Here is a 16267-nt window from a genome sequence, read left to right as displayed (position 1 = left end):
AAACTAAAAACTAAAAACTAAAAACTAAAAACTAAAAACTAAAAACTAAAAACTAAAAACTAAAAACTAAAAACTAAAAACTAAAAACTAAAAACTAAAAACTAAAAACTAAAAACTAAAAACTAAAAACTAAAAACTAAAAACTAAAAACTAAAAACTAAAAACTAAAAACTAAAAACTAAAAACTAAAAACTAAATAATAAAAACTAAAAACTAAAAACTAAAAACTAAAAACTAAAAACTAAAAACTAAAAACTAAAAACTAAAAACTAAAAACTAAAAACTAAAAACTAAAAACTAAAACTAAAAACTAAAAACTAAAAACTAAAAACTAAAAACTAAAAACTAAAAACTAAAAACTAAAAACTAAAAACTAAAAACTAAAAACTAAAAACTAAAAACTAAAAACTAAAAACTAAAAACTAAAAACTAAAAACTAAAAACTAAAAACTAAAAACTAAAAACTAAAAACTAAAAACTAAAAACTAAAAACTAAAAACTAAAAACTAAAAACTAAAAACTAAAAACTAAAAACTAAAAACTAAAAACTAAAAACTAAAAACTAAAAACTAAAAACTAAAAACTAAAAACTAAAAACTAAAAACTAAAAACTAAAAACTAAAAACTAAAAACTAAAAACTAAAAACTAAAAACTAAAAACTAAAAACTAAAAACTAAAAACTAAAAACTAAAAACTAAAAACTAAAAACTAAAAACTAAAAACTAAAAACTAAAAACTAAAAACTAAAAACTAAAACTAAAAACTAAAAACTAAAAACTAAAAACTAAAAACTAAAAACTAAAAACTAAAAACTAAAAACTAAAAACTAAAAACTAAAAACTAAAAACTAAAAACTAAAAACTAAAAACTAAAAACTAAAAACTAAAAACTAAAAACTAAAAACTAAAAACTAAAACTAAAAACTAAAAACTAAAAACTAAAAACTAAAAACTAAAAACTAAAAACTAAAACTAAAACTAAAAACTAAAAACTAAAAACTAAAAACTAAAAACTAAAAACTAAAAACTAAAAACTAAAAACTAAAAACTAAAAACTAAAAACTAAAAACTAAAAACTAAAAACTAAAAACTAAAAACTAAAAACTAAAAACTAAAAACTAAAAACTAAAAACTAAAAACTAAAAACTAAAAACTAAAAACTAAAAACTAAAAACTAAAAACTAAAAACTAAAAACTAAAAACTAAAAACTAAAAACTAAAAACTAAAAACTAAAAACTAAAAACTAAAAACTAAAAACTAAAAACTAAAAACTAAAAACTAAAAACTAAAAACTAAAAACTAAAAACTAAAAACTAAAAACTAAAAACTAAAAACTAAAAACTAAAAACTAAAAACTAAAAACTAAAAACTAAAAACTAAAAACTAAAAACTAAAAACTAAAAACTAAAAACTAAAAACTAAAAACTAAAAACTAAAAACTAAAAACAAAAAACTAAAAACTAAAAACTAAAAACTAAAAACTAAAAACTAAAAACTAAAAACTAAAAACTAAAAACTAAAAACTAAAAACTAAAAACTAAAAACTAAAAACTAAAAACTAAAAACTAAAAACTAAAAACTAAAAATTTCAAATTTCACTAAAAGCAACTCGGTGAACCTCGTTGGATAAATGTACGACTCGTGCTGAAAAAATCCTCTTTTTGCAACTTGTTGCATAAGCTACTATTTAATATTGAAAACAAGGCCGATAAATAACAGGTTCCGTGTCTTAAGAGCTCGTGCATAATCAACGTGGCTATTGAATCTGCAATATTAAACCCCCCTCCTCCTTTCGTGCTTGTATCTTTATACAGAGCGGATTCGTTTTTATTCGAATTTCGTTATTTCGAATGTCCACCCGAGCATGGGTAAATAACAAGGGAAATGCGTAATAATACCTTTCTCTGGTATCAATACCAAATTTTGGTATTCCTGGACCCTTAAAAATTTGTCTTAAGGATTATGCAAGAGCAAAATGTGGTATCATACCAATTTAAGGTATTGTTTTGATATTGCAAAATTGCAGAATTTGTCAATGGTCGAACACCACATTTTGGTATTATTTTGGTATTAAAGTGTTTTACCAAATTCCTCTGAAACTATGGGAAAATTTTGACCAATTTTGACAAAATAATTAATTTTGCGCTAAAATGATGTCTCAAAGCGAATGCTTTCATTGTAAACCGGAAATTTCAAACTTGATTTTAAACATCATTTTTGATTTACCCCCTACAGAAATGACTTGACATTGTTGAAAAATTTCTAAGTCAGGATGCCACATTTTGGTATTATTTTGGTTTCATAAATTTTCTCTGAAACTATGGATTTTTTTTAATTTTTGACGAGATAATTAATTTTGCGCTAAAATGACTTGAAACCCAAAAATGTTAAAGCTGATTTAAATTTTTTTTTGTGATATACCCACTAATATTTTTTTAAAAACGTTGAAATTTTTCTAAGTTGGGATAACCAAATACTTTGAAAAACGAGTCAATCAACAGATTATTGAATTTTGGTGAATTTCAATCCAGTTTCATTTTAATAATACTTATTTTTCAATCTTGTTATTTTTCAGAAGCTTCAAGAACTTCAAGTACAGCCGTTCATCAATGACAAATGCATTCGGTGTGGTGAAGAATATCACTAAAAACAACATGGAATCATCAGGTGAGTAGATTTGGTTGTTGCATAAGGATCATTTACGTTTTTTCACTAACTGCAACTGCTGCACTAAAAATGGTATGAAAATAGCAAATTTTGGTATTACTTGTGCAAATACCAGCGACCAAAATGTGCTCTTGGTTGCCCAGTAATAGATGGTAAAAAACCATGAAATCAAACCAATATCAAGTTTGTGGAAGACCACAGGAATACCAAAATATGATTTTCCAAGGGCGCGGGAATACCTAAAATTAAAACCATGACAATACCAAGTTTTGGTATTCAAGCAATGTTCAAAAATCCAGAAGACCTCAACTTGGTATTGAAATGATTTTATTTTGTGGTATTATTTTACCTTTGGAATAACATGGTATGGTATTGTTGTGCCCTTCCACATACAAGCTTTTGGTATGATTTCATGGTATTTTACCATCTATTACTGGGCAACCAAGGGCACATTTTGGTCGCTGTTATTTGCCCAAGTAATACCAAAATTTGGTATTCCCGTGTTATTTACCCCTGCTCGGGCACTGATTCGAATTCAAATAAACCTCTAGAACTGTCCCAGGTGTACGATGGAGATGGGAGCGACCAGCAAAGGACGGTTGTCATGGTGTTTAGAATGTGGTCCAGGTGGAGTCGGTTCTATTGTCAATTATCATTTCCTAGGCAACAAGAACTTGGATAATCATCACATAAACATGACGAAATCCAGTATGCAATCCGCTTAAATCACCGTCTCCAAGTGAAGCAATGACCGGGACTCTGAGAACCAAATTTTGACACATGGCAAAGAATGTGCTTGTATACATTGCGAGTTCGAGTTTTTGCGTATTCAAATATTCAATAGTTTTATTTTCTCGTAAAGTATAAAAGCGACGTGCCGCTAGTTAGCACAACCACGTCGATTTGGGGTTTGAGCCAGTACATCCGTATACGATTTGGTTCTATTATGTAACATTAACAGAGCCTAATGCTCGTTATAAATATAAACATGGATGCCGTGCGCAAGAAGCAGATAAAGTTGTCGCTGTTGTATTGATAGTAGCAAAAACAAAGAGAAATGCAACAATATTGTCATTCCTTTTACGTGAACTACTCACCAGATTCAGCAGGTACACGTTGGTAACGGTTCGCATCCGTTTGTTCTGGGCCAGCGTCAGGATCACCAGTAGATTTCCAATGACCGACAGCAGAAAGATGACCGCGTACAGTGGGATGATGAGATTGTTCTGAAACGTCGAGTCTCCGTGGGCTCGACTTACGGCGCCCGTACTCCCGGAACCGGAACCGCCCGGTCCGGAGCTTGTTTCGTTCGCTGCTGTTGCGGCCGTGGAGCCCTCCCGGAGTGACCACTCGGTGCTAATAATGTTTTGCCGCAGGATCTGCCGGATTGAAGTAGACAAATTGACACTGTCATGGCTCTGGTCGTCCAGATAGACCAGGGAAACCGACTGGTCGCTCGGGGACACCCGATACTGGCGGCCAGGAAATTGATTGAGAAATTGTTCCGACATGGACTGCGTTTTGAGGAAGCGGTCGTACTGGGTGAGCTGGTCGTCGGCGGTGGTCGGCGGAGGCGATTTCAATTCCACTCCGTACACAAATGAATCATTTGTCATGGCTTCAGGGGGAATTATGGTAATCGCTCAAGCCCGAGCATGAAACGTCGATGATGATGAGTGTGTCTGTAAGAGGAAGAAGGTTTCGGATGATTGAGAATGTTAATTGCATTTTGAATTTGTCATATTGAATTGTTTTCGAATGAAAACATCATTTGAATTTGAAAATATATGAAGACAAACAAGGACGACCCAATGCAAGGTGTAAACTATCTTGGGTAATTCTCCGCCAACTCACACAGCAGTTGCCCCGACCCCTCTTCGATTTGCGTGAAACTTTGTCCTATGGGGTAACTTTTGTCCCTGATCACGAATCCGAGGTCCGTTTTTTGATATCTCGTGACGGAGGGGCGGTACGACCCCTTCCATTTTTGAACATGCGAAAAAAGAGGTGTTTTTCAATAATTTGCAGCCTGAAACGGTGATGAGATAGAAATTTGGTGTCAAAGGGACTTTTATGTAAAATTAGACGCCCGATTTGATGGCATATTCAGAATTCCGAAAAAACGTATTTTTCATCGAAAAAAACACTAAAAAAGTTTTAAAAATTCTCCCATTTTCCGTTACTCGACTGTAAAAAAAATTGGAACATGTCATTTTATGGGAAATTTAATGTACTTTTCGAATCTACATTGACCCAGAAGGGTCATTTTTTCATTCAGAACAAAATTTTTCATTTTAAAATTTCGTGTTTTTTCTAACTTTGCAGGGTTATTTTTTAGAGTGTAACAATGTTCTACAAAGTTGTAGAGCAGACAATTACAAAAATTTTGATATATAGACATAAGGGGTTTGCTTATAAACATCACGAGTTATCGTGATTTTACGAAAAAAAAGTTTTGAAAAAGTTGGTCGTCATCGATCATGGCCGTTCATGGTCACCCGCGACAGACACGGACGACGAAACAAAAAGAAACGCAAAAAGTAACTTTTTCAAAACTTTTTTTCGTAAAATCGCGATAACTCGTGATGTTTATAAGCAAACCCCTTATGTCTATATATCAAAATTTTTGTAATTGTCTGCTCTACAACTTTGTAGAACATTGTTACACTCTAAAAAATAACCCTGCAAAGTTAGAAAAAACACAAAATTTTAAAATGAAAAAAAAATGTTCTAAATGAAAAAATGACCCTTCTGGGTCAATGTAGATTCGAAAAGTACATTAAATTTCCCATAAAATGACATGTTCCAAAAATTTTTACAGTCGAGTAACGGAAAATGGGAGAATTTTTAAAACTTTTATAGTGTTTTTTTCGATGAAAAATACGTTTATTCGGAATTCTGAGTACGCCATCAAATCGGGCGTCTAATTTTACATAAAAGTCCCTTTGACACCAAATTTCTATCTCATCACCGTTTCAGGCTGCAAATTATTGAAAAACACCTCTTTTTTCGCATGTTCAAAAATGGAAGGGGTCGTACCGCCCCTCCGTCACGAGATAACAAAAAACGGACCTCGGATTCGTGATCAGGGACAAAAGTTACCCCTTAGGACAAAGTTTCACGCAAATCGAAGAGGGGTCGGGGCAACTTTTCCCGATTTCGTGTGAGTTGGTAGAGAATTACCCTCTTATCTCCGCACTTTGAACATTATTCATGGAGTGCAATATCAAATGACATCAGATGCTGTATGCTGATAGAGTCGCATCCAATTTCCAAAGTAATACCTTCAGGCAAAGTTAAACATGCAGTTTCTACGTTTAACAAAGAACATAGTTATGCCCGGCTTTAAAGAGATACCAGAAACATTGTTCCACCCAGTATCGTTTCGACGCTGTCGTGCTTTCTTGTCGTTTGTCGCTTTTTGACGATCCGAGAAAAACGCGTTTTAATGTTTGACTTTGAATAAACCAAAACGAGAGCTCAGAATGTAAACAAAAACAAAAACGTTTTGTTTGGTTGAGCGTTCTGTGCATTGCCTCGAAGTTTGGTTGAATTTGGTTGCCGGAGTTCCGAGTTATAATTGAAAATGTTGACACTAGTCGAGCTCGTACTTGTGTCAAACGCGTTCTGACCTGAAATCCCTTTGCCTTTGGCCAATTGTCGCACTTACATCAATTTTCAGGCTGTGTCAAGATAACACGACAAGATTGAAACTTGTTTCATATAAAAAGTGACAGCAATGCACGGATTTTTTCGGTTTTTACTGAATATTTCAGGATTAAAATCGAATTTTGGTAGAGCGTCCAATTTCTCGGGGTTAAAAATTTCCCGAAGAACGGGAAATTTCAGGCCAATTTCCCGGGAAATCCCGGGAAATTTGAAATTTATTGAAAATTGTTATGGTCTTGGTATTAATTAATATTAAGCAGCAAAATTGTATAGGACATCAACATTAATGATTTAAATAAGTGTGAAGATCAATTAACAGCTTGACTGCATGTAAAAAATCATTCAACTACAAGAAAATGTATTTTGGTATTTTTCGATGAGAAATTTTAAACATGCCTCTGGGACCAGTTTATTGAAATGAGAAAAAAAAACATGCAGAAATTATGTTTTTCATTACAAATACTGGTTTCAGATCTTGAACAAATGGTAAAGCTTTTTAGTGTAGGTTTTACTCCAAACAACCCAATGTTTTCAAATATTTGAGCAAACTTTGAATATATTCTTGCATTTTTTGAGAACAAACAATAGAAAGTAATTTATCAATGATTTTTTGGATATTATCATGTTGCATAAATACACGATAAACTACACCCAAAACTGGCAGCGCTAGTCAAAGAGAATGATGGTCTCGAGTCGAGAGAATAGTGGTACCATTCACGGACGCAGAGAACAAAGCTCGAGATGGGCGATAGAACTATTCTCTCGAGGTTCATTTGCAAAAAAAGTTCATCCGTCAAACAAAAAACCAAAAGTGTCGACAACGGGAATCGAACCATAGACCTTTGACAAACCAATCCAATGACTTAGCTTCCTCGGCCACCACAGCTTGGTGACCAAGGAGAAGTCAGAAGTCGATGTATGACACTTGTTGGAGATTTATTGATTCAACTAACGAATGAACTCATTTGTTATGATGGTGTGAGTTGGTACCATTATTCTATCGATTTTGGCACTGATCCCTCAATAAATTTTGAGAGAACGATTATCTCGACTGTGAATTTTGGGTGTAACATCAATACACAAAAGTCTTCTATTTTTCACATTTAACCCTCTAGCACCAGTAGTTGCACCAGTGCTCCATAATTCTTTTACTTCAAATTGTAATTTCTTTAGTACTAGGTATTCAACCAATTGAATTAATTCTTTTTGCACAAATTCGATTTTCATCTTATTTGATCATGGATCATGGAGGTAAGGAGCTAATATTGTTTTGATTAAATTACATCAATCTGTTGAAAATTAATAATAATTAAATTTGCAATAATTTAATACTCATTAAACAAGATCTATTCCCAGTTGCCTCAAAAAATAGTATTATCAGAAATAATTCTGATGTCATAATTTCTGATAATCTGATTAATTACAGTATGTAAACAAAGTATTTGCACCCCTTGGGCACTATGCACATTTTGTGGTGAAACATGTAAAAAAATTAAAGTTTTACAGGAACCTAGTACAACGTTTTGTTCAGAAACTCATGCCAAACATTTTGCTACAAAAAGCTCATGAAAAGATGATTTCTATAAAAAGTTATATAACAAATACTATTACGAAAACAAAAAAGGTGCAAAAAAAAGTTTGTACACCATTCGAGAAATTAACATAAATAATGTTATTTGTTGACAAATCACCATAAATCCAGTCTCCCAACTCCAAATAGGCATCATTGACAGATTAAAAAAATAATTTGGATTGAATATAAAGTTTACTAACTAGGGGAACTATACCCTTTCTCAGCCTATTTCTATTATCGGCCTATCAGCACTTTGATCATGAATTACAGCTTTTAAGAAATGTTTTTGACTGTTCCAAAGTAACAAATAGCTCAAATAAAAGTGAGCAAGCAACTCTCTATTGTTGATACATCTGAAAATGTTGATTTAATAGCAGAAAACGGCAAAAGTGATGAGAATCGGTCGAACGGCTTAGAGTGATTAAAATGGGTATATTTCCCCTACTTAGTATAAAAGGTATTTAAAACGTAGGTTTTAAAGGAAACCTTGATGTATGGGTATCAAAAGATCAGAAATTTTATGCCCTTTCCGATGCCACATAGGTTGACTTGTGAATCGTGGACCGGTTCGGATGCCGGCGGATTTTCCTACGACGTAATTCCGGGTTGGTATACGAAATTCCAATGAAAAATCTATTCTATCAATACAAATACCCCAAAAACGGTGTTATACCCACTCCAAAATGTTTATTTAGCAATTCTATGGTAATATATTGACATTTAGTTGAATTAAAAGTTTGCAAAATTAAGTTTAGATAAGTTTTCTATAGAATTACCAGAGTTATATAAACTTTTATACTAAGTAGTTAGTAATCTTTATATTCAATCCAAATTATTTTTTTTAATCAGTCAAGGATGCCTATTTGGAGTTGGGAGACTGGATTTATGGTGATTTGTCAACAAATATCATTATTTATGTTAATTTTTCGAAAGGTGTACAAACTTTTTTTGCACCTTTTTATTTTCGTAAAAGTATTTGTTATATAACTTTTTATAGAAATCATCTTTTCATGAGATTTTTGTAGCAAAATGTTTGGCATGAGTTTCTGAACAAAACGTTGTACTAGGTTCCTGTAAAACTTTAATTTTTTACATGTTTCATCACAAAATGTGCATAGTGCCCAAGGGGTATAAATACTTGTTTTCCATACTGTAATTAATCAGATTACCAGAAATTATGACATCAGAATTATTTCTGATAATACTAAGCTGTTAACATCAAAACAATCGATAATTTATATAAACATTTGCTAGAATTTAAGGAAATCAAACCCCTAAATTTCTGCTTTGCCTTGCCGGTGCTTCGGACTCCAATGAAATATTTCAGTGAAATGTATCGCATTTTTGATAAATTTATAATCTTATTTAATTTTTTTTGAATTAACTGCAGCGTTCAAACAAACTTTAATTGAAAGTTGATGTTAGAATTCATCAAATAACACAGTTTCGACATTCATAATGCGAACTTATATCCAAATAATTGATAAAACAAGGTGAGGTGTCCGGGTTTCGAAGCGTCCGGGAATTCGAATCATGACGTTAGGGAGCGTTCTATTATTACGTAACGCAGTAGGGGGGGAGGGGGGGTTGGAGGCCGTGTTACGCTCCATACAAAATTTTTAAAATTTGTATGGAAATTTTGTTACGAGGGGGGGGGGAGGGGGTCTAAAAGTCCGATTTTTCGCGTTACGTAATAAAAGAACGCTCCCTTACAGCAATTCCATATGAAAGCCTAAACCAAAAAATAAAGTTCTCCGATCGGGCTCAAATTATTTTTGGGGTTCCTTGGCCAAAATTTTGTTTGGCCTTAGGCTGACCTACATCGTGCTAGGGTGGTTCGAAAATGGCAATTTTCGTCATTTTTCGCAAAATCACATTAAAAAAAAATCATAATTTTCACCTGATTTAAGCTGTCTTAGATGCAAATGAAAGGTGGGTATGAAATAAATGCTTGGGTACCAACATTTTCGTAATTAAAAGACGAAACTTTTGGTACTCAAACATGTATAGGTCATCATTGAAATTTTAAAGTTATCGCAGTTTTTGTGAAAAAAAGTTTATTTATTCACGTTTTCGTCAATTGCGGGACCCCAGTTTTTATTTTTTTTAAATCACATCTCGGAATCCTGTTAATGAAAACCTTCAATTTTCGAGTATGTCACGTAAAATTTTCCGAGGAATCCGATAAAAGTACTTTCAGACATAAGCTATTTGGTCCAGACACCGTCAAAACGACAATTCAAAGTTTCGTTCGACATTTTCAAATATTGGGCTAGATTTTCCGGTCTTCAGACTGTTTTACCTAAAAAAATAACTTTTCACCTTTCATTTGCGTCCAAGACGATTAAAATCGGTTAAAATGCCGTGGAGTTATGTTTTTTTTTAAATGGTGGTTTTTGCTAAACATTGCGAAAATTGCCATCCTAGCACGGTGTAGGTCACCCTGATGGCCAAACAAAAAATATGAGTCTAATTATTTTGACCAAAGGGCTCCCACAAAAAAAGAATCAAATGGAATTGCTGTATATGTATTCAAATTTTTGAAATTGTCTGCTCTACAATTTAGTAAAACATGGTTATCACTCTTAAAAAACGCTACAAAGTTAGAAAAAAACAAGAAATTTCAAAATTAAAAATTTAGTTCTAAATTAAAAAAATACACTTCTGGGTTACTGTAGATGCGAAAAGTACATTAAATTTACCTTAAAATGGTTCGTTCCAAAAAAAAAAATTACAGTTGAGTTACGGAAAATGACAGAGTTTTTTAAACTTTTTTCATGTTTTTTTATGAAAAAAAAAGTTTTTTTTCGGAATTTCTAGTTCGCCATTAAATCGGGCGTCCAATTTTACATAAAAGTCTCTTTGACAATAAAATTATTGAAAAACATGTATTTTTCGGCAAAGTAAAAAATGCAAGGGGTCGTTCCTCCCCTCCGTCATGATGTATAAAAAACCTCAGATTCGTGATCAGGGATAAAAGTTACCCCTTAGGACAAAGTTTCACGCAAATTAAAGAGGGATCGGAGCAACTGCTGTGTGAGCTGGCGGAGAATTACCCAAAACAAAAAGTTTTTTTTTTAGGACAAACATTGCTCAAAATTACCTTCTGCACACGGGAAAAATTAAAAATTTTGAAAATAAAATTTAGACGGTAGAGGGTTGAAAAACATCCCCTGTGTTTAAGATAATGTTTAGCATGTTTGGTTTAATACAAACATCTTTTGTATTTGGTTTCTTTTCCGATGCACAACACCGCAAAAAGTTTTCTTCTCCAACGATTTTTATTTTCATCAATTAAATCAATTAAAATCCATTTTTGAAAACTGAAGATTGCATATCAGCTGAATGGATGTATAATGCAAGTTTATTTTTCACTTAAATGTTGAAATTTTGGCTTGTAATTTCAATCTCCCCTCTCGTCTTCGGCCTGAGTCAAAAACTTTTATAAATAACCTAAACCATTTTTTGGTTGAAAATGTTACGTGAGCAATTCTCTATCAAAACCGGAAATGGATTTTATTTGTATTTTTTTTTATTTGACTCAAACTTTGTGGGGCCTTCCCTATGATCAAATAAGCTATTTTGTGTCATTGGTTCACCCATACAAGTCTCAATTTTGGCTGCTGTCCATACAAATATGTTATGTAAATATTCAAACAGCTGTAACTTTTGAGTGAATTTTCTGATCAATTTGGTGTCTTCGGCAAAGTTGTAGGTATTGTTGAGGACTTTTGAGAAAAAAATAGGTACACGGAAAAAAAATCTGCAACTTTTGAGCCATAGAGAAACATGGTCAAAAAATCTGCCGCCGAGTTTTGAATTTTTGAAAAATAGTGATTTTTGGAAAAAAACAAAGTTTTATGAAAAAACAAGCTTGACATTTTTTTTTTGGTTTTAATGCAAAATTGAATTTGCAATCGAAAAGTACTCTACAGATTTTTTGAAAAAGGGCTCCGTTTTCAAGATATAGCCACCGAAAGTTTGATTTTAGCGAAATTTTTGCAGTTTTTCAATTTTTAAAAATAGTGACCATGAGTGACCATTTTCAAAAATTTATATTTTTTTTAAAGTTCAGAAAATTCGCTATAAAATTGTCTAAGAGACATTGAAGATTGGACCTCGGGTTGCTGAGATAGAGCCGCTTTAAGAAAAAGAAGCACGAAAATTGAAGTTTTCTAAGTCTCATCAAAACAACCCACCATTTTGTAGTGACCATATCTCAGCAACTAATGGTCCGATTTTCAATGTTAATACATGAAATATTTGTGAAATTTTCCGAACTTTTTGAAAAAAATATTTTGAAGATTTTTAAATCAAGACTAGCATTTAAAATGGGCGTAATTTTCATTGTTTGGCCCTTTTAAAATGATTTCGTAGAGAGTTGCTCACGTAGGAATTAAAATTCAACCATTTCTCAAACTATCCTAAATTGTTCTCACACATTTTTAAAAAGTTTTAAACATTTTCTGAAGCAGTTAATAGTTTACATATGTGTCCAGTTAGCAGTTGCATAACTTAATTAATCAATTCTCTACGAAATCGGTATTTTTGCTTTAATTTTAATTTTTGTATTTTTTAATCCGGCTGAAACTTTTTGGTGCCTTCGGTATGCTCAAAGAAGCCATTTTGCATCATTAGTTTGTCTATAAAATTTTCCATATAAATTTGGCAGCTGTCCATACAAAAATGATAATTGAAAATTTAAAAAACTGTATACCGAGCAGACGGTAATAACTTTGGAATAACATTTTTGATGTTTGAAAATACTAGACCAATAACATTTCATGTTATTTGTAACAAGATTTGTTATTCGCTGTTATGATTTTTTTGTTATTAGATTGTTATTTTAATAACAGACTAATAACATTTTTAGTTATTCTTCGAACAAAACTTTTTTATTATTTTTTGTTATTTTAACAACTAATCCGATCATCACAATAACTTTTGGAGATATTCTTCCATAACAAAAATGTTATTCCCAAGTTATTTTTGCTTTCAATCAATATTAGACTTTCTGTTATTTTAACAGTATTTGTTATTGAAGTGGCATGATTTCAGTTATTATCGTCTGTTTGAGATCTTTTGAAGGAATTTTCTGATGGATTTGGTGTCTTCGGCAAAGTTGTAGGTGTGGATAAGGACTACACTGAAAAAAATTAAACACGGTAAAAAAAATCACTTTTTGTCACTAAAACTTGATTTGCAAAAAAACACTATTTTTATTTTTTTATTTTCTGATATGTTTTAGGGGGAATCAAATGCCATCTTTTCAGAAATTTCGAGAACGGGCAAATTTTTTTGACCGAGTTATGAATTTTTGAATCAATAACGATTTTCTCAAAAAATCAAAATATTGGCGGCTAAAAATTTTCACACTCACTTCTCGATGTAAAATTAAATTTGCAATCAAAATTGAAATCTCACCCAAACAACCCACCATTTTCTAATGTCGCTATCTCAGCAACTAGTGGTCCGATTTTCAATGTTAGAATATAAAACATTCGTGAAATATTCCGATCTTTTCGAAAACAATAATTTTATTTTTATATCAAGACTAACATTGCAAAAGGAACACACATTCAATATGACGCCCTTTTAAAATGTTAGTCTTGATTAAAAAAAATGAAAAGATCGGAAAATTACACGAATGTTTCATATTTTAGCAAAAAATCGGACCACTAGTTGCTGCGATATCGACATTAGAAAATGGTGGGTTGTTTGGTTGAAACATAGAAAACATAAATTTTCCTGTTTTTAAACCTTTGCATGGCAATATTTCAGCAACGAAGGGATGTATCAACAAACTTTAAAAAAAGCAAAGTATAGAGACTTTTCTCGGTAATTCAAAAATATTTCTTTAAAAAGTGGACAAACATGGGCACTAAAAAAATGAGTAACTGCGATTATTATCAAAAAAGTTACCTAAAAATTGCTATAACTTGAAAACGGTGCACTGTATCAATGTTTCACTAAGTTACTTTTTGAATGCAAATTTGATTATGCATCGCAAACTCAAGTTGAAAAATTTTTGCGACCAATTTTTTGATTTTTTGAAAAAATAAGTTCTGAGTCAAAAATTCATAATTCGGTTAAAGATTTTTTGCATAATCAGAAAATTTTTTAAAGGTTGGCATTTGATGTGTCCCTTAAACATATCAGAAAATAAAAAAATTAAAAGTATTTTTTTGCAAATCAAGTTTTAGTGACAAAAAGTGAAATTAAAAAATGACCAAAAAATTTTTTACCGTGTATTATTTTTTTCAGTGTTGTCCTTATTCCTTATCGGTCTAAAAATTCTTTCAAAAGATACAGATTTTTTATTTTTCATAAATATTTTTTGCATTGGCAGCTGCCAAATATGTATGGAAAATTATAAGGACAAATTAATGATGCAAAATGGCTTCTTTAGGCATACCGAAGGCACCAAAAAAGTTTCAGTTGGATTAAAAAATGAAATAAAAAGTCGAATGAAAGAAATCTCAGAGAATTGCTCAATAACAAAAAATATTTGTTAAGTTTGAAAAGAGAACCAAATAGGACCAACCATAGTTTTAATTTGCCACGTTAGTTGGATAGTTCGTTTAAATTTAGGTTAAAAATCAACATACTTATTGTTGAAACCGCTTAGAGCACATATTCCGATATCCTATGGTATAGTAATCCAATTTATCGAAGCATGTTATCACTTATGATTTCTGGGGTTGTTTCTCACTTCAATAATACCATCACATTTATTTGAGATTTTCTTTTATCTTCCAAAGCCCCACACTTAATCCTTTAATCCACAACATCTGATTGACACACTTCTTCGAAAGCCTCTTTAAATTCCCCACTTCACTTTCACTTTAATCCTCAAGGTGGTGGTGATGGGTAATCCTTTTTTTTTTGCAGCTTTCCTCCTCGCGAACGCGACTGCTTCCGGTGACGGTCGAACGCAAACTGAGCAACAAGCCGGCTGCTGGCTCCTGATAGCACCGAATATTTCCTGTCCCGGAGGAGGCGCTCTGCTCCAGCGTGGAGTCTGCGGAACCGTCGTCGAAAGACTGATATTGGACCTGATGGTTTCAATCTGCTGGAGCCCCGCTGTGATGCTTGAAAATGCCGAAGGACGAGGGGTGATGCGATTGTATAGCAGCGATTGGTTTGTAATTTGTTTTTATACTTGGTTTGGACTTGGACTCCAGGACGCTTGGACATTTGGACTTTGAGACTCTTCGACGTTTGTACTTTTGGACTCATGGACTCTCGGACTCTTAGACTCTTGGACTTTTGGATTCTTGGACTCTTGGACACTTAGACTCTTCAACCCTTGGACTCTTGGACTCTTCGACCCTTGGACTCTTGCACTCTTGGACTCTTCGACCCTTGGACTCTTGGACTCTTGGACTCTTGGACTCTTGGACTCTTGAACTCTTGGACTGTTAGACTGTTTGACTCTGATGTACTCATCAGCTTTTGGATACATTTAAAGGGTCTTGAACTTTTGCACCCTCTAATATGTTACAAATTTCCCTACCACTATCAAGCACCCCTCGTCATTCGTCTCTTCGTCGGTCCAACCGTTCCCAGTCTCTGAGGACCTATTGCTCGGGACATCCACTGGCACGTGCTGTTTGTTACCGTTGCCGTTCCGATCATGAAGAGCGCAAGGTCGTTGAAAGTGACAGTACTTCTGGCCTGAATGGTGGAAGACGTGCCCGCCAACACCGTATATGGAACGAGCGAATTTCGAGAGCAAAACAAACGTTGACGGAAATTGAGTCTGGCGTGTGTACTCCGGCTGGCTGGCTGCGGGGATATTCGGAGTAATGACACTGGCGAACGGCGACGGCGAACGGAGACTGTGGGATGGTAGGCTATCAATCGCCAGCACCACATGACTGCGCTTTCCGGGAAGCAACTGGTGCGGCTTTTGTGTTGTGGGTTTTCGTGATGATTGTGTTTTTGTCGTTTTGCAATACCTACATAAATATAACATTTTTTTTTTCGAGTTTCTCAATTTGTTAAAGGGATTTGGAAATAAGAAACTGTATTCATGAAGTTTCCCATTCAACCTATTTTTTTTTCGATCCGTTCAATAGCGTGGATGCACTCACCCCAGTTGGCGAAATTGATCTTTGTTGATAAAATACATAATTTAGTATTTTAGTATTTTAGTATTTTAGTATTTTAGTATTTTAGTATTTTAGTATTTTAGTATTTTAGTATTTTAGTATTTTAGTATTTTAGTATTTTAGTATTTTAGTATTTTAGTATTTTAGTATTTTAGTATTTTAGTATTTTAGTATTTTAGTATTTTAGTATTTTAGTATTTTAGTATTTTAGTATTTTAGTATTTTAGTATTTTAGTATTTTAG

The 16267-nt window shown here is 32.7% G+C and overlaps 1 protein-coding gene across 3 annotated transcripts in view; it reads right to left on the bottom strand.

The window, feature by feature from the left end:
• The window catches only part of LOC120414165 (tyramine/octopamine receptor-like), an 89353-nt gene extending 74363 nt beyond the window's left edge, over window positions 1–14990 (bottom strand). For 2 of the 3 annotated variants that reach the window (XM_052706929.1, XM_052706934.1), the window contains exons 1-2: window positions 14519–14990; window positions 3766–4350 (exon numbers count right to left, since the gene is read on the bottom strand). In XM_052706929.1, the coding sequence (XP_052562889.1) occupies window positions 3766–4284 (519 nt within the window). In that variant the 5' untranslated portion in view covers window positions 4285–4350; window positions 14519–14990. Of the gene's footprint in view, window positions 1–3765; window positions 4377–14518 lie in introns of those variants that run through there. The other variant, XM_052706931.1, reaches the window with a different exon arrangement.
• Window positions 14991–16267: the final 1277 nt, after the last annotated feature.

This window comes from Culex pipiens, chromosome 1, assembly GCF_016801865.2.
Source record: "Culex pipiens pallens isolate TS chromosome 1, TS_CPP_V2, whole genome shotgun sequence".
NCBI lineage: Eukaryota > Metazoa > Arthropoda > Insecta > Diptera > Culicidae > Culex > Culex pipiens.
Note: the sequence above shows the minus strand (reverse complement) of the source record. Positions and strands in the feature narration are given on the sequence as shown.